The 22,723-nt window shown below is 39.9% G+C and overlaps 1 protein-coding gene across 1 annotated transcript; it reads left to right on the plus strand.

The window, feature by feature from the left end:
- Positions 1-430: 430 nt before the first annotated feature.
- LOC141335848 (insulin receptor substrate 1) lies at positions 431-22,481 on the plus strand. The gene is made up of 3 exons (XM_073841403.1): positions 431-1,095; positions 3,364-6,555; positions 19,429-22,481. Exons 1-3 carry the CDS (start codon positions 744-746, stop codon positions 19,434-19,436), a joined length of 3,552 nt encoding a protein of 1,183 aa, XP_073697504.1. The 5' UTR covers positions 431-743; the 3' UTR covers positions 19,437-22,481.
- Positions 22,482-22,723: the final 242 nt, after the last annotated feature.

Raw genomic sequence — 22,723 nt, forward strand, 5'->3', positions numbered from 1 at the left:
CAACCAACAGGTGTCGCAAACGCCTCGCTATGAGGGATACACTAGCGCAAGAGACTTGCCAATGACCGGAGAGAAGGGAATTCCGCATTTAATAATTAAAAAATGCACTACTACGTGAAAAACAGAATCATGTATAAATTTTCCTTGAAAATAATAATTTTAAAACATTTAAGATGCATTTCCCACAAATTGCCACATCCAATTTTAAAAACTGGCAATTAAAAAAAAAAACATTTTATGTGGAATAGAAAATCTGGCACGCGAAATGTGTTCATTAAACCCAGAGGATGCTGAACTGTCTCGTTGAACGAATCCATCTCCAGACATCACCGAAATCAATTCAGTCTCAGTTCCGCTCAGCGTACACCGTGTACATGAAGTGGCATTAACGGGTTTACCAGTCTCATAGACGCACAGGCAGAGGGGGGCATCCGAGTGTGCGGGCTAGAGCTGTACAGTAAACAATTCTGGTACGCTTGCAATGATACACAGCAGAACTGCATGCTAGTGCAGACGTCGCATGCCGCATGTGCACGCCTGTCAGTGGAGCCTGGGTGCACACCACCATACAAGCTGGACCAGGAGGAAAACAAGCTCCAGCGCTTATTTGGGCTCTCCTCGAGGGCGCGTGATTGCATGATGAGAGAGAAGGGAATTGCTGCTACCATGAACGAATGTAAAACATACCACAGATTTTAGGCAGACATTGGTGGATAAAAAAAAAACAAGCAACTCGCCCAGCAATGGAGAACCAGGCGGCGATGGAGCAGCAGAGCTACGAGGACGTGCGGAAAAGCGGTTATCTCCGCAAGCAGAAATCTATGCACCGGCGCTTTTTCGTTCTCCGGGCTGCGTCGGAGCAGGGCCCGGCCAGACTCGAATATTACGAAAACGAAAAGAAATTCCGAAGCAAGTCACCGGTCCCAAAGAAAGCAGTGAACCTGGACTCTTGCTTCAACATCAACAAACGGGCAGATTCAAAGAACAAGCACATGATAGTGCTGTATACCCGTGGGGAGAGCTTTGCCATAGCCGCGGACACCGAGGAGGTCCAAAACGAATGGTACCAGGCCATGCTGGATCTACAATGTAAATGTGAGCCAGAAAATTATGATTGTAGCCTTGAGTCGAATCTGTCATTCATATATAGGCTGCAGCATGGACCTTGGTGGTTGTAGTTGCTTAACCTGCCCATCAACTTGCGAGTTGATGAAGGGAGCCCCCTTGGCTTCAGTGGATCTATAATTGCAAAGCGGTTTGGATTCAAATGCACGTTCTACCCCACCCGTCTGTTTAATATACCCACCACACCTGGAAATGTGGACGCACGCGGTATTAAAATGGCCAGATTGATTACGGTGCATGCTTTGTACAGCCATTCAGTGCATTCATAAATTGACGAATTCGTAATTTGATTTTAATGAGGTGGTTTATAGAAAATCGAGATGCAGAATGTTCAATATTTAAATGCTCACAGCACTAGACAGAACTACTATAGCGCGTAGCGCAAGAGTGGCGCATTGTGCAGCGGACGCTGCTGCAGCGCTCACGACTGTTTTTGTTTTTCTACACATTTGTGCATGTTGTGCGTGTAACCTACATTTCTGTCATAGCGATTCTGCCGGGGAGGGGAGCCGCGGCAGCCGTGCGTGTTTATTGGAATACGGGTCTCCTCTTGCCCCATCCCTCGTGTTTTGGTAGAATATGATTCCCCCACCCCGCCGTTGAATGAACCGATCACCGGGTTGAACAGCAGGCCATCAGCGTGATGGTATGGAGACATTAGTTGCCGAGCAAGCGATTCTATATGCCTTTCTCGGTTTGATAAGCATCCGTAAAGGCCACAATGGATTCACTTGGCAGTGGTGTTTGTATCAAGCTACTGCACAGAGAGCATCTTTAATGTTCTCAGTTTTTTACAAGCACACTACACAATGTGCAAGTGCAACATTGGTGGAATAAACTCGAATGGTATGCAAAAAACAGCTACAACCAGTTAGTATATTATAGACTTTATAGACTGCCCCTGCTGCAGTTATTATAGACTAATCAGTCAAAATTAATCCTGACCTGATCTGACTGGTTTGGTTGCAGGGCTACTTTAATACTGTCACAAATATAACAAATTTGCCGTTTTGACCTGCACAAATATAGGTGAGGATAAATAATTGAAAAATAATTTGTGGTAATGAAGTCATTTAAATGTGTATGTTTAATAAAAAAAAAACCTACACACAAGTATGGCAGTTCTAAGATGACGACATTGGGTTAAAAAAGGAAAATAATAAAAAAATTCTCTAAATATGTATAACATTATGTTTGCATTTTCCACTTACCCTATGAAATTCAATCCAAAGTTTTAGGATGTGACCAGCAAGTGACTTTAATTTTCTTTATATTAGCTTAATAACACAAAGCTACCTTCAATTTATAGTGTGGTTTACGGAAAAATATTTATTTTTTGTGACAATTCTTATTTGAAGGTAGAAATTGGATGTTAAATTATGTCTATAAGTGCACTACCAGTCAAAAGTTTTTGGACAGTAAGATTTATGTTTTTTTAGTCTCTTCTGCTCACCAAGCCTTCATTTATTTAATCTAAAGTACAGCAAAAACAGTTTAATTTTTTTTATTATCATTTAAAATAACTGTTTTCTTTTTGAATATATTTTAAAATGTCATTTATTCCTGTGATTTCAAAGCTGAAGTTTTAGCATCATTACTCCAGTCACATGATCCTTCAGAAATCATTCCAATATTCTGATTTGCTGCTCAAAAACATTTAGTTATTATATTGTTGAGTAGAATTTTTTCAGGTTTCTTTGATGAATAGAAAGTTCAGAAGAACAGCATTTATCTGAAATAGAAATCGTTAGTAACATTATAAATGCCTTATCATCAATTTAAAGCATCCTCGAAAAATGTACTAAACTATTTTAAATATTGATAATAATAATAATAACAATACATGTTTCTTGAACAGCAAATCCACATATTAGAATGATTTCTAAAGGATCATGTGACACTGAACACTGGAGTAATGAAGCTGAAAATTTTGCTTTGATCGCAGGAATAAATTACACTTTATAATATATTCAAATAGAATGCAGTTATTTTAAATAGTAAAATAATTCACAGTATTAATGCTTTTGCTGTATTTTGGATCAAATAAATGCAGGCATGGTGAACAGAAGAGACTTCTTTAAAAAAACATTAAAAATCTTACTATCCAAAAACCTTTGACTGGTAGTGTAAATACAATCAACACAGTGCAAAACACACTTTACATTACAATTTCTTTAAATATATGCGCATTTATTTAATGTTTTAATTGTGTTTCTTTTTCTTATTTTATGTCTGTAGGTAAGACTCCTGATGAGTGTGGCAGTGGAGGAGACTGTGGACTGCCTTCCCCTGGCCCTGCCTTTAGGGAAGTCTGGCAAGTTAAAGTCTGGCCTAAAGGTTTGGGCCAGGCCAGGAATCTAGTTGGAATCTACCGACTTTGCTTGACAGACAAAACGGTCAACTTTGTCAAACTCAACTCTGATGTTGCAGCTGTGGTCCTCCAGTTGATGAATGTGCGACGCTGTGGCCATTCAGAGAACTTCTTTTTCATTGAAGTGGGTCGTTCTGCCATGACCGGTCCTGGAGAGTTCTGGATGCAAGTAGAGGATTCAGTGGTGGCGCAGAACATGCATGAGACCCTTCTTGAGGCTATGAAGGCTCTGAGTGAGGAGTTTCGTCAAAGAAGCAAATCCCAGACTGTTGGCGTGAGCTGTGGAGGAGGAACTGCCTCTAACCCTATCAGTGTACCTTCTAGACGACACCACCCGAATCTGCCACCTTCACAGGTTGGCTTTTCCAGACGTGCTAGAACAGAAACTCCTGGAGCCTCCAACAGCAACACATCTCCGACTCCACGGCACGGATTCTCTAGGTCACGGACAGCCAGCATTGGGGCTCGTACGGATGATGGAGGAGGCAGAGCAACGGCGCTCAGCACAAGTCCAAGTCTCAATGGTTCATCCTGCTCAACAACCCCAACCCTGAGGCCTAAACCTACACGAGCACCAACTCCAGCAAAGATCACCCTCAGCCTTGCACGATACACTCCTAACCCTGCACCTTCCCCAGCCCCCAGCCTCTCGTCAAGCTCTGGTCATGGGTCAGAATGTGGGTTAGGTGGAGCTGCTTTTGGAACGGTGCCCATCTGCACTTATGCTCGAATTCCTCAGAGAGTATCCATGTCGGGATCACCCAGTGATTATGGTTCGTCAGATGAGTACGGCTCCAGCCCTGGAGAGCACTCCCTGCTAGCCGCAGGACTCCCTGCTGCCCTTGTTGAAGGTGGAGCCAGTTATATTCTGATGGGTCACAGAGAAGGGTCTCACAAACGTGTTCATGGACGCAGGGTGCTTCGTCGTTCATCTAGTCGCGAGTCTGAGGCTGAGCGCAGGCTGCTCAGCAAGCGTGCTTCCCTACCCCCCATCTCTACCCAAGAGCGTCTGGTCCCACGCCGCAGGGAGGAAGAAGAAGAGGAGGAAGAAGACTATGCAGTGATGTCACGCAGTGCAAGCAGAGAGTCTTTCACATCTCGCCGAGGCTCAGGGGGTTCAGCGACAACATCACTGGTGCAGGAAAACTCAGCAGATAAAGGGGTCAGTACTAAAGGAGGGCCTGAAGACTCCTCGATTGACAGTGGATACATGTCTATGCTACCAGGCGTTACGGCTCCTCCTGCTTCATTGTCACTTTCAGGTTCTGGTTCAGATGTAGTGCCAAAGGGTGGAGATGAATACATGGCCATGACCCCCAACAATAGTGTCTCACCACCTCAGCACATCCGCCTACCCATCAATGAGGGCTACATGATGATGTCTCCTAACAGCAGTTGTTCACCAGACTTACATACCCTAAGTGGATGCATTTGGGGCAGCAGGGGCAGCATGGAAAGTCGGGCAGGCAGTGACTACATGAACATGTCACCTATAAGTGCCAGGTCAGCTTGCAGTACTCCTCCATCACACCCAGAGCAGCAACCACTGCAGTCAAAGATGGTTTATTCTTATTTTTCGCTGCCACGTTCATACAAACACACGGCCCTCTCAACCCGTTTTGGGGACGATCTGGACAGGGTTTGTATGGGTAGAGGTGAAGCTGGAGGAAAAGTTGGGCATAGTGGTTACCACTGTGGAGGGGGCACACCTGTGGGCTCAGGTGGTGGTGGACAACTCTCTCTGTCCTCATCCTCTTTTTCCTCTAGCTCAGCTAGCAGCGAAAGCCTTGAGGACAGGTCACTGTCTCTGTCTGTTGGTGGAGTGGGAAGAGCAACTAGGTTGAATGCAGGACACAGGGTAGGGGGGGCTCACCCCAAAGTTTCAGCCCAACACCATCACCAGCAAAGATGTGGGCCAGGTGTTCAGAAACAGGGTCATTTACAGTCAAGGAAGGACAAGCCGTCCAGTTATTTTGTGGATATGTCCAAAGCCAATACGCTGCCGAGAGTCAGAGAGGCTTTGCTCCCAACTGCATCCCAGAGCCCTGGAGAGTATGTGAGCATTGTATATCAGGGTGAGCGAGGAGGACATAACAAAGGGAGGACTACAGCTGAGCCAGGGAACTCTATAGCACAAGGACATCAAAGAGCCTTTCACCGACCACAGCCATGTCAAGGTGGATCTGCCAACCTTCCTCGGAGCTTCTCAGCACCCCTCTCCACCTCCATCTCTTTATCGTCTGAATATGTAAACATGGACTTAGGTAACTCACCTTCTTCCCTCACGACCCTCTCTTCATTTAAACCTGCCCCAAAGGTAAGAGAGAAGATCAGCAGAGCTCCTCAAGTAGAACAAGAAATGGAAATAGGACTCAGGAAGAGCAGCATGACGGGTTTGAAATCTACAGATGTGTCCGCTGCTCCTTTTACAGACTATACTGAGATGAAATTTGGACTGGGTGCGGATACATCATCCAAGTCCCCAAAAGCTGGCCAAACACCTCTGCCATCCTCCATGGAGCAGGAGCAGAACATGAATTTCCCCTCACCCAAGGCTTTTTCAAACGTAGATAAGGGTGCCCGTCTAGTCCGGGCTGAATCAACAGCGAGAAGGCGGCATCGCTCAGAGACGTTCATCACTCCCCCAACACACCCCCTCTCCCCCTCAGCTTCCCCTTCTTCTTTTTCTGAAACACCACATGTGGGTCCACCACGACAGCAAGGATTAGAGAGCAACCTTTGGTCTAATAATCAGCCACCCTCTCCACAGTGTGCCAGCCCTGGAGTAGCAAACCTTCCTGCTGCTCAGGCATCTTCCTTAACCCTGGAGCAAGGCCTGAACTACATTGATTTGGACTTGGTCAGTAAGGAGAATCAAACCGGTGTGGATGGACCCTCTGGCCCTCATTCTTTTTTCTCTCCTGTAGTAGGAGGGTTGACTGGGGGATTGGGTGGAGCAGGAGGAAACACCAGCTCCAGCATCAACACATATGCCAGCATTGATTTCATCAAATCAGATGAATTGAGAGTTCATCAGAGCAGCAGGAAAGACAGCAAAGGTAAAAGCATTGTCCTTTTCGCTAAACTTACATACTGTGTTTCCTTCTCCATCAACATACTATTCCACTGTTCATTCGAGGCATGGATGCAGTCATTTTTTAAAATTTGTTATTCAGTCTATTTGTGTTGGACATTTCAAAATATTTTCTGCTGAGGCTCACCGTGTTAGTAAAGGGTTATTTTGGGGCCTCACTCCTTTCTTTCTTTTGTTATAGAACAATAGTAAATATTGTAAGAGGACTAGTTCTGTATTTGGACTGCTCTCTGCCTGGTTCCATTAGGGGAAGGGAGGTGGAGTGTAAGAAGAATCTGACAGCTTCTGCGTTGAAGTATTAACCACAGATCATTTAGGTTGTTGGTTGTGAGTGTGCGTTTGTTACAGTTCATGAGCACATGGTAAGGGCAGTGTAAGTACAGACATATGCATGTTTGTGCCTGTGATGTGTGTGGATAGGGAATATAGCATATTTGTGGATTGTCTAAGTGTTTATAAGGGATACCTCTGAGTAGCCCTGTATCCGCATATATATTTAACTCACTGTGATTGTAGATAATTATGGCTATTTAACTTCAGTCTTGCTGAAAATGTTCCTGAATGTGGTTCTGCTTCTACTCATCTCTCTCCTCTTTTCTCTTTCTCTCTCTCTTCTTTCTTTCCTCTAAGTCTTTCATCTTGACCTTCTATCTCTCTCTGTAACATATAGACAGCAAGAATGTACTACTCAAATTTCTATCTTTTATTAAGTGTTTTAGCTATAAATTGGGACTAAGGACATGATTTTCATTTGGAATTTACAGTAGTGGCCAAAATTGTAGGCAAAATTAATGCCAAAATGAATGTTTGGAAATGTAAACTTATATTTCCTACTGACACACTACAGCAAAAGATAGAAATAACTGACTTAAAACAATTTTTAGCTGGTGAAAATACTAGTGTTTTAATAATTTTGGCCACCACTGTACTGTTTCATGCCATTGACCACAAAGCCGCTGCATATAGCTGTATTAAAACAACTTGTCAATGAGTGGCTTCTTTTGCTTTTGTCACATGGTTCAGGTCAGTGTAATCCAATGGTTCTCAATACTCCACCTGATCCCTGGTTTGCATAAAATTGAATGTTCACCTAAAATGTCTTAAAGAGTCAGTTCACCCCAAAAATGAAAATTTTGCAATTAATTACTCACCCTCATGTTGTTTCAAACTTGTAAGACCTTCGTTCATCTTCAGAACACAAATTAAAATATTTTTGACTAAAATCTGAGAGCTTTCTAAACCTGCATAGACAGCAACTGACATTGGCACAGAAAGGTAGTAAGGCCGTTGTTAAAATAGTTCATGTGACATCAGTGGTTCAACCGTATTAATGTTATGAAGCTACAAGAATACTTTTTGAGTTCTTAGCACACACAATGTATTCTCATGGCTTAAATAACATGTGACGGTTAAGTCACTAATGTTAAATGGACTGTTTTAATTATGTCCTTACTACTTTTCTGGGCCTTGAATGTGGTAGTTGCGTTGCTGTCAGAAAGCTCTTAAAAATATCTTAATTTGTATTCTGAAGATGAATGAAGGTCTTGCGGGTTTGGAACGTCATGATTTCTTCAAAAGAGTTAAACACTGTGGCACTGTGATGCGTTCAGCACTGATTGTGCTGACATAGCATGCGCCACTAATTTGTGTAAGCATCCCATCTTCCATAACTCACATACCTCAGATTTGCAGGAAAAAAAAAAAAAAGCTTTAGCCTTGTTCAAAATGTGTATCCTTGACTTTGCAATTTACTTCAGTGCTAGGCTTGATAAAGATCCTGAAAACCATCTTACTTAAACTACTTACCATCAGTGGGGAAAGTGTGCGGGGGTGGAAATTGGAAATTGTATAAGACGAATAGTATGAAAGACAAAGAAAGGTTTTTAGTAGTTGAAAGAAAGATGACACCAGAAAACAAAAGAATGGACTAACAGAGAGTATGTGGCCTCTGAAAGACAGTAAGGTTGAGACTTGATAGACAGAAAAAGATTAACAGAGACAGACAAGGAGTCAGAGCATCAATGCAGGGTATTGTGTGACTCAAAGTGACGCTCTGAAGGCTTTACCTCATACAAACCCAGTCACCACACTGGTGCTAAGAAGAGGGGAATCTGCTCCGACCCAAAGCTGTCTAGACAAGCAGGTTGCTGTAGGTCAGAGGAGCTGTAATCTAGCCGACCCATCAGCAGTCCGGAGGAGAATACATTCCTTTATAGTGGACCTGAAGGAGGGCATTTACTCACACCAGCATAAATGCATGGCAGTGTGTTTTGTGCATGTGCAGTGATTCATTACCCAGCTAGAATTATCATCAGTTAAAAAATTGAGCGAAAAAAACTGTTTGTCCTCAGTGTAACTCTTCCCAGTAACACACCTCTCAGGGCTGTAGTTTAGCATGTCTGCATGCATATTTGTTGTTAAAGCACAAATCTTTGCTCTCCTTTCGTAAGCTGCTTTCATGTGCTGATTCTGCGTCTTGTGGTTTTTATTTTTTTGGTTGTTTTGTTCTGTTATATGAATTGCATTAGAAGGTCTTTGTAGTCTACATCTGATCCTGCAACCTTATTGGACCTGAAGAAGCAAAATCCACTGAATAAAGGAACAGTGCAATTTCATTCAAAGGCCTGTTCTGCATCTCAATACAAAACGTGCAGTCATCACAAGATGTCTTGTTATCATTTTACAACATGTAAAGTTTTTTTTTTAAGGTTGCTTAGAATTCTGTTATCATCAAGCCTTTAACTTGCAAAGGGATTTTCAATGGGAGTCTGTGCTAGGGGGTCCGTGGAAATGAGTGTAAAAATGTGAAAATAATACAAAAACAATAAGATTAAAGGAAATAAAGTCAGATTAAAATTATATTAAATAATACATCGAACAGTAACAGAAAAAAATGTAGTTTAGTAGTAATAATAATGTGGCTTAATAGAAACCAGTTATTTTGTAAATAATATTTGAAAAGTGAGTAATTAATGTTAGTGTCAAGCTTTAAAAGTATTTCCTAAGGAAGTTGTTATTTACTGACTCGCAACATTACTAGTTGGTGGCAGTTACAGTGTGGGATTTACTCTGAAGCTCTGGGCTTTTAACTTGTGTTGCAGTTGTTTTTAAATGTAATGTTAATATACATGCTTGACCTTTTGAAGGTTATATTTTGAAGTTTTGAGCTATGTTTATTTGAGTTCACACCTAGAACTTTCTATGACATGAAAAAACATGTGCTTGTGGTGTAAAAGGAAAGATTTGATGCTTATTTTGGACTTTTGATTTGTCCTACGTCAAAGGAAGACTCATCCGTTTCGTTTCCTTAGTGATACTAATGAGAGTGTTGTTCATTTTCTCCCCCCTGCTTGTCTGTCTTTCTCCTTCAGTCTCTGATTGTCAGCCAAAGCTTCAGCACCCATCCTTTCCAAGTCTTTCACAGTACCACACAGACATATATATATACTGTACATGCTCATTAGGGTCGAGGTCAGCAAAGGTGTAAAATCTAGACTGACAGTCACAGACCCACAAGCAAACAACTGTTTCTTCTGCAGATCTAGTTACTACTGCCGTGAATATTTTTTGATAAAATAAAATGTGTTAATAATTAGTTTAATATATAATAGTTATAATAAACCATGGTCCTGGAGATCTTTCTGGAGATCCTTTTAACAGACTGTGATAACGTGTTTAAACATCACTCGAGATTTACTGATTTAAAAATTATAATTAAACTTTATTTAGAGTACTACTTGTACACAATGCACATTTCTTAATATTGGGCCTAAAATGTCTTTTAATGTCACTATTGATGAGGATTGTATGATTGTCGAATAATATTGGTCTTTAAATACAAGATATTTAAAGTGTACCAGAAGTGTTTGCAATAGTTCCACTTTAGCAAAATCACAATCAATTCAGATACATTTTAGTATATTTATTTTTCACTAGGGTATATTAAAACTAGATTATATTAACTAGATATTACATTAAGGGATTAATAGCAAATTTCTCTCTTTCCTTTGAAGACAGTATCCAATTCTCAGTATTTTCCTTCATTCACCACTAGGAGTTTATACCAACTATGACCGTAAACCTTGGAAATGTGAAAGGGGTTCTGATTTATACAAATCTATATCGCTTTTTTCGGATTCGTCATCCTTTCCTAACAAAATGCTTGCTACGGATGCGAAAACGCAAAAATAGAACCTGATCCAAAAAAAATTTTTATGACAACCGAACGTTTTGTAGGCAGTGTGTAAACGCAGTTGACACAACATGAGATCATATTTATTTTTTTAATGTGCAAAAATTTCTGACTCTGTGCAAAGATCTTTACTTTTGTTAGGCCACCCTTAGTTCTTAGGCTGGGGCTTTTTATCTACACTAGCAGTCAAAGGTTTTTGAACAGTTTTTATGTTTTTTAAAGAGGTCTCTTCTGATCACCAAGCCTGCATTTATTTGATCCAAAGCACAGCATAAACTGTAAAATTTCAAATATTTTTACTATTTAAAATAACTGTTTTCTATTTGAATAAATTTAAAATATAATTTATTCCTGTGATTTCAGAGCTTAATTTTTAGCATCATTACTCTGGTCTTCAGTGTCACATGATCTTTCAGAATTTATTCTCATATTCAGATTTTCTGCTCAAAAAACTTTTATTATTATTATTATTATGTTAAAAAACTGAGTAAATGTTTTTCAGGTTTCTTTGATGAATAGAAAGTGAACAGCATTTATCTGAAATATAAATCTTTTGTAACATTATAAATGTCTTTATTATAATTTTTTGATCAATTTAAAGCATCCTTGCTAAATAAAAGTATTAATTTCTATAATTTCAGTATAAAAAATACTAACTCCAAGCTTTTGTGCATAATGTGACAAAAGCTTTTTATTTCAGACAAATGCTGATTTTTGGATCTTTTTTTCCCATCAAAGAATCCTGAAAAAATTTACTCAGCTGTTTTAAATATTGATAATAATAATAATAATAATAATAATAATAATAATAATAATAATAATAATAATAATAATAATAAATGTTTCTTGAACAGCAAATCAGCTGTTTAGAATGAATGATTAGAATGATTTCTGAAGGATCATGTGACACTGAAGACTCAAGTAATGAAGCTGGAAATGTATCTTTGATGACAGGAATAAATTACATTTTAAAATATATTCAAATAGAAAACTGTTTTTTTAAATAGTACAAATATTTAAATTTTTTACTGTTTTTGTATCAAATAAATGCAGGCTTGGTGAGCAGATAAGACTTCTTTAAAAATATTAAAACTCTTACTGTTCAAAACCCTAATCCTGCCAATAAATATTTGGCTTTTCATTTGTGTTATGTAAATATTTTAGTAATATTTGAGTACATTTTAGTAATTAAGTGGATTAAGTGATCAAGGAGTAATTTATAATATGTTTTAAATTTGTGAATTCACCTTTGAAATCCTAAAATTCACTCAATTGAGAATACTGTAAAAGATTGACAACAGAAACTATGTTACTATTTTTGTTAAGCAAACACCATCTGCATGTGTATATGTGTATATATGTGTGTGTTTGTGTGTGTGTCTAGAAGAAAATAAGTTTGTGTGTGTGTGAGTGTATGCATATGAGTATATGTGTGTGGGTAGGTGCTTGTCTGCAGGGAGATTATGGTTAACTCAAGTGGGTGTACCGAGAGCAGAGCCAATTGATCTGTCTGCTGTTAACAAACCATCCACACACATACTGTCACACAAACACTCACTCATGTGTATGCACTCAGAGCAGGAGTGGGTATAGACATAGTTAGACTGCTAGTTTAGAGAATGAGAAATAGAGAGTTGTAATGTGTGTGTTTAGACTGCTGAGTGAGGTTCAGAGTGTGTGTGTGTGTGTGTGTGTGTGTGTGTGTGTGTGTGTGTGTGTGTGTGTGTGTGTGTGTGTGTGTGTGTGTGAGAGAGAGAGAGTGAGTGTGAATATGTGTTGTTGGATTAATTTCATTGCTCTAGAGAGTCTGTGGCATTTCATACAGTAAGGTGAAGGCGGCAGCTGGCCAGTTCACACACACATATACAGCAAATGTGTGGGGCTCTTCCAAGGAGCATGGGATGCGCCCTGCCCACTACCAGTGATGTCACAAATGAACAATTATATTGGGAGATATAGCATTGCTGATGAGACACACTAATGTGTCTTGAGAATTATTGTGCATCTTGATTTCTGCTCATTGTTCATGTGAATCAATAATCAGTGTGAAAAATGTTTTTGAAGTCTCTTATGCTCACCAAGGCTATATCAAAAATACAGTAAAAATAGTAATATTGAATATTCCTGAAAAGCTGCATTTTCCAGCAACAATTACTCCAGTTTCAGTGTCACAAGATGTCTCATAATATGCTGATTTTTGGAGGGGATTTTTTTTAATGAATAATAAGTTGTTGAATGTTTATTTCAAATAGAAATCATTTTCAAAAAAATCTTACTGACCCCATCTTAAATGCAGCCCATTGTAAACACTGTTCTAGATAATATTATTAATAAAACTTAAAGGTGCCATAGAATGCATTGAGAGAATATTTAAAATTGTTCTCTGATATCTACATAGAAGGTATATGGCATATGAAAGGGCAAAAAATCTCCAGAAATGGTTTTACAGGTCCATTTACAACCCTAGGATTTGCCCTTAGAATAAAAGGCTCTGTTTTTGCCTTATTTGGAAGCTTCATGGATATTAATGAGCTCTGCTCTGATTGGCTGTTTCACAGAGCTCAATAGCTCGCACATGGATAAAAATATATATTTAATTAGGAGCTCTAGCTGCTTTTAATATGTGGTTTGTTGAATCTGCCGTTTTGAATCGCGGACATTTTAGTCTGTTTACTGTGATGCATGTGCTCTGTGTAAAGTTACAATGCAGATACAAGTACTTACCACACAAGTTGAGCTGCTCATCAGTGATACTCGGGATCTGTAAATCATTCGTCATCATCAGGCAGTTATTTCTCCATCATTCACCATCATCAGCGCAGGCATCTCTCTGTTTATGTGGTAAGTGAAATCCTATGTATTGCAATGTAACAGGCTAGCGCTAGCATTAATGTAAACGTGCCCCTTCTGTGGCTTGCCTTGTTTAACTGATGTGCTGACGTTACCGATGATTGGGCGATGCAAATGTTGGAGGCGTAACTATTAACGATCTCGGCTGTAACACCGACTGTTTCGTAACAGTCGGTGTTATGTTGGAATTTACCTATTTTTCAGTGGTCTTTTGCAAATACTAGATTTATATAAGAAGGAGGAAACGATGGTGTTTGAGACTCATGGTATGTCATGTCCATGTACTGAACTGTTATTATTTAACTATGCCAAGGTAAATTCAGTTTTCCATTCTATGGCACCTTTAATATTAGATAATTAATATAACTGGTTCATACTCACACTCTCGAAGGTCTGTTTTCTCTCTCTTAGCCTTTCAAACTTAAGTCACACTCTGCTTGGCAAGTCCTCTTTCACAGATCCATACAACATTCTCTATCACAATTTTTCCTTACACACACCTCCCAAAGTACATAAACAGACCCAAACACATGGAAACCACTCTCTACGTGTCTCTCTCTCTCCACTAGCACATGCACACACATATCTATCCTAGCCTCTGTGTCTTTGAGTTCGTCTCACTCATGTCTGTTCTCTCTATTTGGCATATATATGACGGTGTTGGAGAGAAGAGGAGGGAGCTACCAATAATTGTGTGATTAGAGTAAAATGGTCTTGTAGTTTACTATAGTCAGCTGGATGTGTTTCTGTTTTACTCCAAGCCTCCAAGTTTTCATGAGGTGGTGGATTCACACTTTGTGCATATGTTTGTATGTACAGATATGATCTACTTACTTTGTATTGTAGAATATTAGTGGTGGAATATTCTCATAGGTGCCATTTGTGTGTTCCAATGACTTACTACTGCTTTCTATATAATTGACAGAATATTGAGCATAGTTAAACTCACATTATTTGTTCAATGAATTTTTAAAATGCTTGTCCATCTTCAGAATATCGGCCAACAATCATGTCTCATCACCATTACTTTTTAAATTACCATTACTTTTTAAATTATCAAGGGTTAGTGGTGTGAATGTTTGGCTTGACAGAGATTTATCAAATCAGTTTTGTTTTCAGTTAACCCCTTACGAAAATTAAGCATGGTTTAGTGTAGTAACCATGATTTTTGATTGGCACATTGATTACCATTTGTATAACCACAGCGGTAGGTGCTGTGCAGGTAAACCTCACTCCCCTGATCTCAAGAGGGGCACTAGTGGCAGATGCTAGTGGCTGCAGTCTTTAGCCTCCTTGTTAGTGAGCCTGCCTCTCATGCCGGAGATCCGGGTTTTTAGACCCATTCGGAGCGGGTGCGAGTAGGACCCAGGTGTAGGGGTTATATTGGTGCCATGACCCAGATGAGAGTGAGGTTTAGGGGGGTGAGTGTAACGGACGCCAGCAGTATGTGCTGTGCAGGTAAACCTCACTCCCCTGATCTCAAGAGGCGCACTAGTGGCAGACGCTAGTGGCTGCAGTCTTTAGCCTCCTTGTTAGTGCACCTGCCTCTCATGCTGGAGACCATTTGTATAACCACAGCGGTAGGTGCTGTGCAGGTAAACCTCACTCCCCTGATCTCAAGAGGGGCACTAGTGGCAGACGCTAGTGGCTGCAGTCTTTAGCCTCCTTGTTAGTGCGCCTGCGTCTCATGCCGGAGATCCGGGTTTTGAGACCCATTCGGAGTGGGTGTGAGTAGGACCCAGGTGTAGGGGTTATATTGGTGCCATGACCCCGGATGGGAGTGAGGTTTAGGGGGGTGAGTGTAACGGACGCCGGCGGTATGTGCTGTGCAGGTAAACCTCACTCCCCTGATCTCAAGAGGGGCACTAGTGGCAGACGCTAGTGGCTGCAGTCTTTAGCCTCCTTGTTAGTGCGCCTTACTCTACATGCCGGAGACCCGGGTTTTGAGACCCATTCGGAGCGGGTGCGAGTAGGACCCAGGTGTAGAGGTTACATTGGTGCTGTGACCCGGATGGGAGTGAGGTTTAGGGGGGTGAGTGTAACGGAGGTCAGCAGTAGGTGCTGTGCAGGTAAACCTCACTCCCCTGATCTCAAGAGGGGCACTAGTGGCAGATGCTAGTGGCTGCAGTCTTTAGCCTCCTTGTTAGTGTGCCTGCCTCTCATGCCGGAGATCCGGGTTTTGAGACCCATTCGGAGCGGGTGCGAGTAGGACACAGGTGTAGGGGTTATATTGGTGCCATGACCCAGATGAAAGTGAGGTTTAGGGGGGTGAGTGTAACGGACGCCAGCAGTATGTGCTGTGCAGGTAAACCTCACTCCCCTGATCTCAAGAGGGGCACTAGTGGCAGATGCTAGTGGCTGCAGTCTTTAGCCTCCTTGTTAGTGCGCCTGCCTCTCATGCCGGAGACCGGGGTTTTGAGACCCATTCGGAGTGGGTGCGAGTAGGACCCAGGTGTAGGGGTTATATTGGTGCCGTGACCCCGGATGGGAGTGAGGTTTAGGGGGGTGAGTGTAACGGAGGCCAGCGGTATGTGCTGTGCAGGTAAACCTCACACCCCTGATCTCAAGAGGCGCACTAGTGGCAGACGCTAGTGGCTGCAGTCTTTAGCCTCCTTGTTAGTGCGCCTGCCTCTCATGCTCTCAGGCGCATTGTCACTTGAAACAAAATAAGCAATTTTTTCAAAATATATGCTTATTTTTTATCATGCTCCTCTGAACCTTTTATTAAACTCTATCCAGGTCAAATAATAGTAACAATAAAAGTAAGAATTAAAGGATTAGTTCACTTCCAGAATAAAAATTTCCTGAAAATTTACTCACCCATATGTCATCCAAAAGGTTCATCTCTTTCTTTCTTTCTTCAGCTAAAAAACATTCCAGGATTTTTCTCCATATAGTGGGCTTCAATGGTGGCCAACAGGTTGAAGGTCTAAATTCTAAAATAAATAAATAAAAATGTATATACTTTTTAACCACAAATGCTTGTCTTGCACTAGCTCTGCAATGCGCATGCGACTTCACACATTACGTAATCATGTTGGAAAGGTCACGCATGGTTATTAATTCATCTGTGTACTCAGTATCTCATTTTCTTCTCCAACTTTGAAATCGTTCAACATCGTTGTTTTACCTTTTTGTAAAGTACGTTTGACTTTTTTTGCTTGTTCGCTTTGTAAACACTGGGTCAGTACTTCCGCCTGTGTCATGCGTGACCTTTCCAATGTGACTACGTAACACATGAGGTCGAGCTAGTGCAAGACGAGCATTTGTGGTTAAAACACATAATTTGCAATTTTTTTAGAAAACGACCAATCGTTTCACTAGTTAAGACACTTATTCGTCGGCTGGGATCGTGTAGAACCCTTTGAAGCAGCATAGAAACTACAATTTGGACCTTCAACCCATGGGCCACCATTGAAGTCCGCTATATGGAGAAAAATTCTGGAATGTTTTCCTCAAAAAACGTAATTTCTTTCAGCTAAAGAAAGAAAGACGTGAACATCTTGAATGACATGGGGGTTAGAAAATTATCAGCACATTTTTTTCTGGAAGTGAACAAACTCTTCCATTTAAAAATCCATATTAATTAAAATTTTAGGGGGTATACAGTTTATGTCACTTTACAGACCCGGTTACGGACCTGGTATTTTGTAAAATGTGTTAAATATGGAAAAATAAAATATGAAAACTGTAAACAACAATAAACGGTATTATAATTAGTCAATAAACATTTTTCTGAATTCTCAAACACATGTGAGACAGCACAAGGTCATATTACAATCACTGCAGTGTCTATAGAAATTTCACATGTTTAAAGTTAAGTATGACCGCAGCTTTAGACAGGGTGGAATCGTTGTTGTGTGTGAGCTTACACTGACTTTCACAGGGAGGAATGTTTGCAGTGTGGTGGCACGCTCTCACTTTTACACAGGGAGGAATGTTTGCAGTGTGAGCCCTGTGCAGTGTGCTGATTGAGTGTGAGGTGCTTCTCACTGGAGTGTGTAGGCCGTTCACATACTACACTACATCTTTGACTGTGAACCCGTCTGGCCTTTTTGTGCATATAGACAGATGTTTATGTCTATGTGTGTGGGCACCGAGAATACGGCATCAGATTTGCTTAATTGCGCACATAGCAATACTGGCAGTAAAAAGAACAGAAATAGAGAATTTTGATGTTTCTTAAACATGTCTGACAGTGAAAGTGCAGTGAAGAGAAAATAAAGAACTCCAAGTAAAAGCCAAATCCCATGGGAGTTGTTCATTGATGCTTTTATACAGAGAGTAGAAAAAATATAGACAGAAAGAAAGAAGAGAGACTCTCGAGTAAACAGGATAAAAAAAATCTAAGTGATGATCAGTTTCTAGTGACGCTATTACCATTACTGTCTATTCAGCTTCCTTCTGATATTTTTCAAGTGTGTGTTTCTGCTTTCTGCTTGAATGTGTGTGTGCGTATCTGAAGCTTTTCCCACTGTCTCCTGTCTCTAGACTAAACTGAAAGTGGTTTGGTGCCTCTGTGACTATGTTATCCTTTGGTATGCTGTTTGTTTTAACATCGAGACTAAGAGTATGAGACTGCCACTGTAGGTAATGGCATACAGTAGACTGGCACCAGTGTAGTCTAATGACCTCACATCTGAAGGCAACACTGTGAAAACATAATTTTGTGTTTGCTGCCTTAAGATTGTAAACAGCCAAATGAACCAAATTTTTATGGTACAAATTCATCTCTGAAAAAATGAGCACAACGAACTTACTGGCCAAATTTGCTAGGTCAAAAGTATTGGAAAGAATGAATTTTGAGAGTTTTTCTTTAAAGGATTAGTTCACTTCCAAAACAAAAATTTACTGATAATTTACTCACCCCTTTGTTATCTAAGATGTTCATGTCTTTCTTTCTTCAGCTGATAAGAAATTATGTGAAATTGGGGAAAACATTTCAGGAATTATCTCCATATAGTGGACTTCAATGGTGCCCCCGAGTTTGAACCTAAAAAATGCAGTTTAAACACAGCTTCAAATAGCTCTAAATGATCCCAGCCGGGGAAAAAAAGGTTTTATGTAGTGAAACAATTGAGAATTTATATTCTTTTTAACCGCAAATGGTTGTCTTGTCTTGTCTCTGCGATGCGCATGCCTAATCTGTGTAATCCGGGTCAATACACTTAGGGTATGTTCAAAAACTCCCATCTCGACTTCAACTTTAAAATCATCCACATCACTGTGTTATCTTCTTTACATGTTCACTTTGTAAACACTGGGTCAGTACTTCCCAGTTTACACGGTTCATGCAGACATAGACAAGAAAAGCATTTGAGGTTAAAAAAATGGTCAGTATGTTTCGAAAATGGCCGATTGTTTCGCTAGATAAGACCCTTCTTCATTGGGATAATTTAGAGCCTGAAGCTGCATTTAAACTGCATTTTGGAAGTTTAAACTTTGGAAGACTATTATATGGAGAGAAATCCTGAAATGTTTTCCTCAAGAAACTAATTTCTCAAGAAAATAATTTCTTATCGACTGAAAAAAGAAAGACATGAACATCTTGGATGAAAAGGGGGTGAGTAAATTATCTGTACATTTTTGTTCTGGAAGTGAACAACTCTTTTAAGTACCAGAAATACAGTAAAAATAGTAATATTGTGAAATATTTTTACAATTTCAAATATCTTTTCTATTTTAATATATTTAAAATGTAATTATGAGTTCTTAACAAGTAAGTGCTTATGAGATTGTTTAAAAATACTTTTAAGATGCCTAACCGAGTGTCTCTGTCTGCTTTTCTGTTTGCAGATTGTTAATGTGCTCCTGCGTTTGGACCAGTCAGCACCTGTCCTTCCTGCGTGAGTGTGTTTGTCTGTGTGTGCACCTGATGTGTCCTGAAAAATGGTGCAATTGCCCACATCCCTCAGCAGTGGACACCTCATAAAAACATTTCCTCTCATTAGTTGCCATTTTCAATCAAAACAAAATTTGTGCCAAAAGACTATCGGCCATTTCCTCCAGAGATCACCGAGATGGACGTGTCCTTCGGCCGCTTATGAAGGGCCACTGCGACTCTGACTGCCAACCAGGAGCCAATGATATTCCTTTTTTTTCCTCTACCACAAACTTTAAATTATTGTAAGAGAGATGTTAAATAGTATAATGATAGATCAAAAATATATAGCAGACATAATATTACTGAAAATATATCTAATCTATCTATCTATCTATATATAAATACAACTTTTTTTTTTATAAAAGTGCCTCATTTTTGATTGTAGCCATTTTTACACAGGTCTCAATGTGCTCTGTAAAAGAAAAATGATTTTTCCTTTTTTGTTGTTGTTGTTGTGCTTTCCCATTCCTTTGCGTTCGCTATGCTGAACAAAGTTGAAAGATAGATACAAATAAGCAAAGTGAAGAAAAACTACTGGATAAATGGAAGAGCTTTATTTGCCATGGTTTGTGTAATCAGATTGCCTTACGGTGCTGTTTGTGTATGTGCATGAGTGTGTGAGTGTGCGTGTGGATCAGTTTTCTAAGCCTCAGCCATGCTGTGCCTCAGTTTGCTAAAAAAGATCTGGACACACACACACACACACACACACACACACACACACACACACACACACACACACACACACACACACAAAACTGATTGCATATACCATATTGCTGTGTGATTAACACTTTATAAACACTCTTTGTTCTGTTAATTTGAGCATAGTGGCATCAGATGGCTGGGAGCACAAAATCAGATGACTGATAGGTGTCTGATCAATATAACGGAAACTGCTTGTGTGTGTGTGTGTGTGTGTGTGTGTGTGTGTGTGTGTGTGTGTGTGTGTGTGTGTGTGTGTGTGTGTGTGTGTGTGTGTGTGTGTGTGTGTCCGTCCATGGCCTATTGTCCTTAGTACCATAACCAGGGTAGTGTGTTAAAGTAGTACTTCCCATCCCTAGGTTACTTTGGTCCCACAAACTTGCATTCAGATTTAAAACTGTGCCTCCCTCAAATCACAGGCTCAACTGCTATGTAAATTTAACAGATACTTAGCCAGACAGCAGATTTCCATCAAATTTCTCTGTTTGACCTGTTGACAATAGTCTGACTAGTTTTCACACCCCTGCAACTTACTTTTTACACACACACACCTAACTCGCCCTGTAATAGAGAATGTGCTTCAGGTTGCTCTGCTTTCGCTCATTTTGTTCAGTATTACAGTTTAAAGAGGAGAGTTACAAGGGAACAGGGTATTTTAATGCCATCCGGACAGTGGTGCCTGTCTTTGCTGAAACGTAGCATGTTGTTATTTTTTGATTATTATTGATTTTTTAATATATATATATATTTTAAACACGTTTTGACTTTTACGATTCATTTTGTTGGCTTCTGCAATTTTCTAATTAAGCTAGAGTTTGTTTTGTGTAGTGTAAAAACAGTATGTAGAAATTATCCTGTTTTAGTGCCAAATTTCAATCTCACACACTACCATCGATCATGCGCTGAGGAAAATGAGTGATCTCATAAACTGAAACATGCTTTTTAATACCAGATTTTTAGTAACCAATATTTTCTCGTTTGCCTGCACAATCTGCGTATTTTCTATCACCTATTTTGCCAATGTAAATTCATATCTCACATAGTACAACAGCTGCCTTCAGTTACCAGGAATCAACATGAAGCCTTATAGTGCTTATATGAATGCCTTTTCTATCATGTAAAAAATAAGAGGTTATGCATATTATATACAGGTTCATTTATTTGTAAAATCATGCGACATTCAATGCAGTGTTTCTAAGTGTTTAATAGAGGTGACATTTGCTTACAGTGTTTATACTCATGATCCACATGATTTTTACAGTGGTTGTTAGTGATTACAGATAACATGCATAACTCCCACAGAAAGTTCACATGCTTCATAATCTGTAGTAAGGATACTAAAACTAACAGAACAACAACAGGTGGTGATTATAATGTGGGTGGGCTTAATAATGTCCCCTTAAGAGTTTTAACCTCTGTGTTTACTTCTCAACCTGAGCAGGACATATGCCTTTTTTTTAATCCACCTCTTAGGTAGACCATTACAAAAACAAAGAAACCATCAAATCCTGTTTGTGTGTGTGTGTTTGACTGTTTCTGTCAGTCCAGTCCAACTGCAAAGCGCGTTTGGCTATTCTGTTTTACTCCACCTGTCTTTTCTTTCCTATATTTTGATTGCCTTATTGTCTGTATTAGCTCTTATTTAATACACGGCAGCTGTAAAAGATGCTTTTTATTCTAGAACAGTGGGAATTATGTTTGAAGATTCTGCATTCTAGCAGTGGGATTTTTCTTTCTTCAGAATGACAATTTTATAGAGTCTGGTTTGATGTATAAAATTGTATGTCCCCAGACTTTCTTTCCAGAAAACATTAACATGGTATTAAGTGATGTAGAAATACAGCCAAGGTCATATGTATAGGCTACCGTAGGTATGGACTATCTATATGTAGTCCAGAAAAAAGATACTAAAAAAAGAGAAGTTATTCTTTATTGTCTTTAAGTACCTGCAATTGTTGGGAAAAAGGGTCTGATATGCACAATCAGGGGTCTGTGTAAAGTTGATCTGTTCTTCTGTATATCTAATTCTATGAAGCATTCAATGACAATTGTGTATAAAGGGGTTTTAATAAGAGAGTTAATAGGCTGTGGGCTACTGTACAGTTCTGTGAATAAGGGGAAATACTGGGCTCGGGTGGGCAATGGGAGACTGTATGGTATGGATATAGTAGAAATGTCTGTTGAATTCAGAAATTCCTCAATGATTATTGCCTGTGATTAAGACAATGTCACTCCAATTTATGAGAAAAAAAGATGAAAAAAGAATGAGAGAACCGAAATAAGTGTCCTGTGTCTTTTTTAACATATTGCCGTCCATGTTGGAAAGGTGTGTGTGTGTGGGTGTGTGTGTGTGTGTGTGTGTGTGTGTGTCTACGCGCGCGTGCATGGTTTGTGTGACTGAAGTCTAGACAGACACCCGCCTCTGAAATGACTTCCAAGGATAAACCACCTGCTAAGCCGCATGATCATAACAGGCATGAGTGTGAACGTTAACGCGCCTGC

Source organism: Garra rufa, chromosome 5 (genome assembly GCF_049309525.1).
Source record: "Garra rufa chromosome 5, GarRuf1.0, whole genome shotgun sequence".
In the NCBI taxonomy this organism is placed as follows: Eukaryota; Metazoa; Chordata; class Actinopteri; order Cypriniformes; family Cyprinidae; genus Garra; species Garra rufa.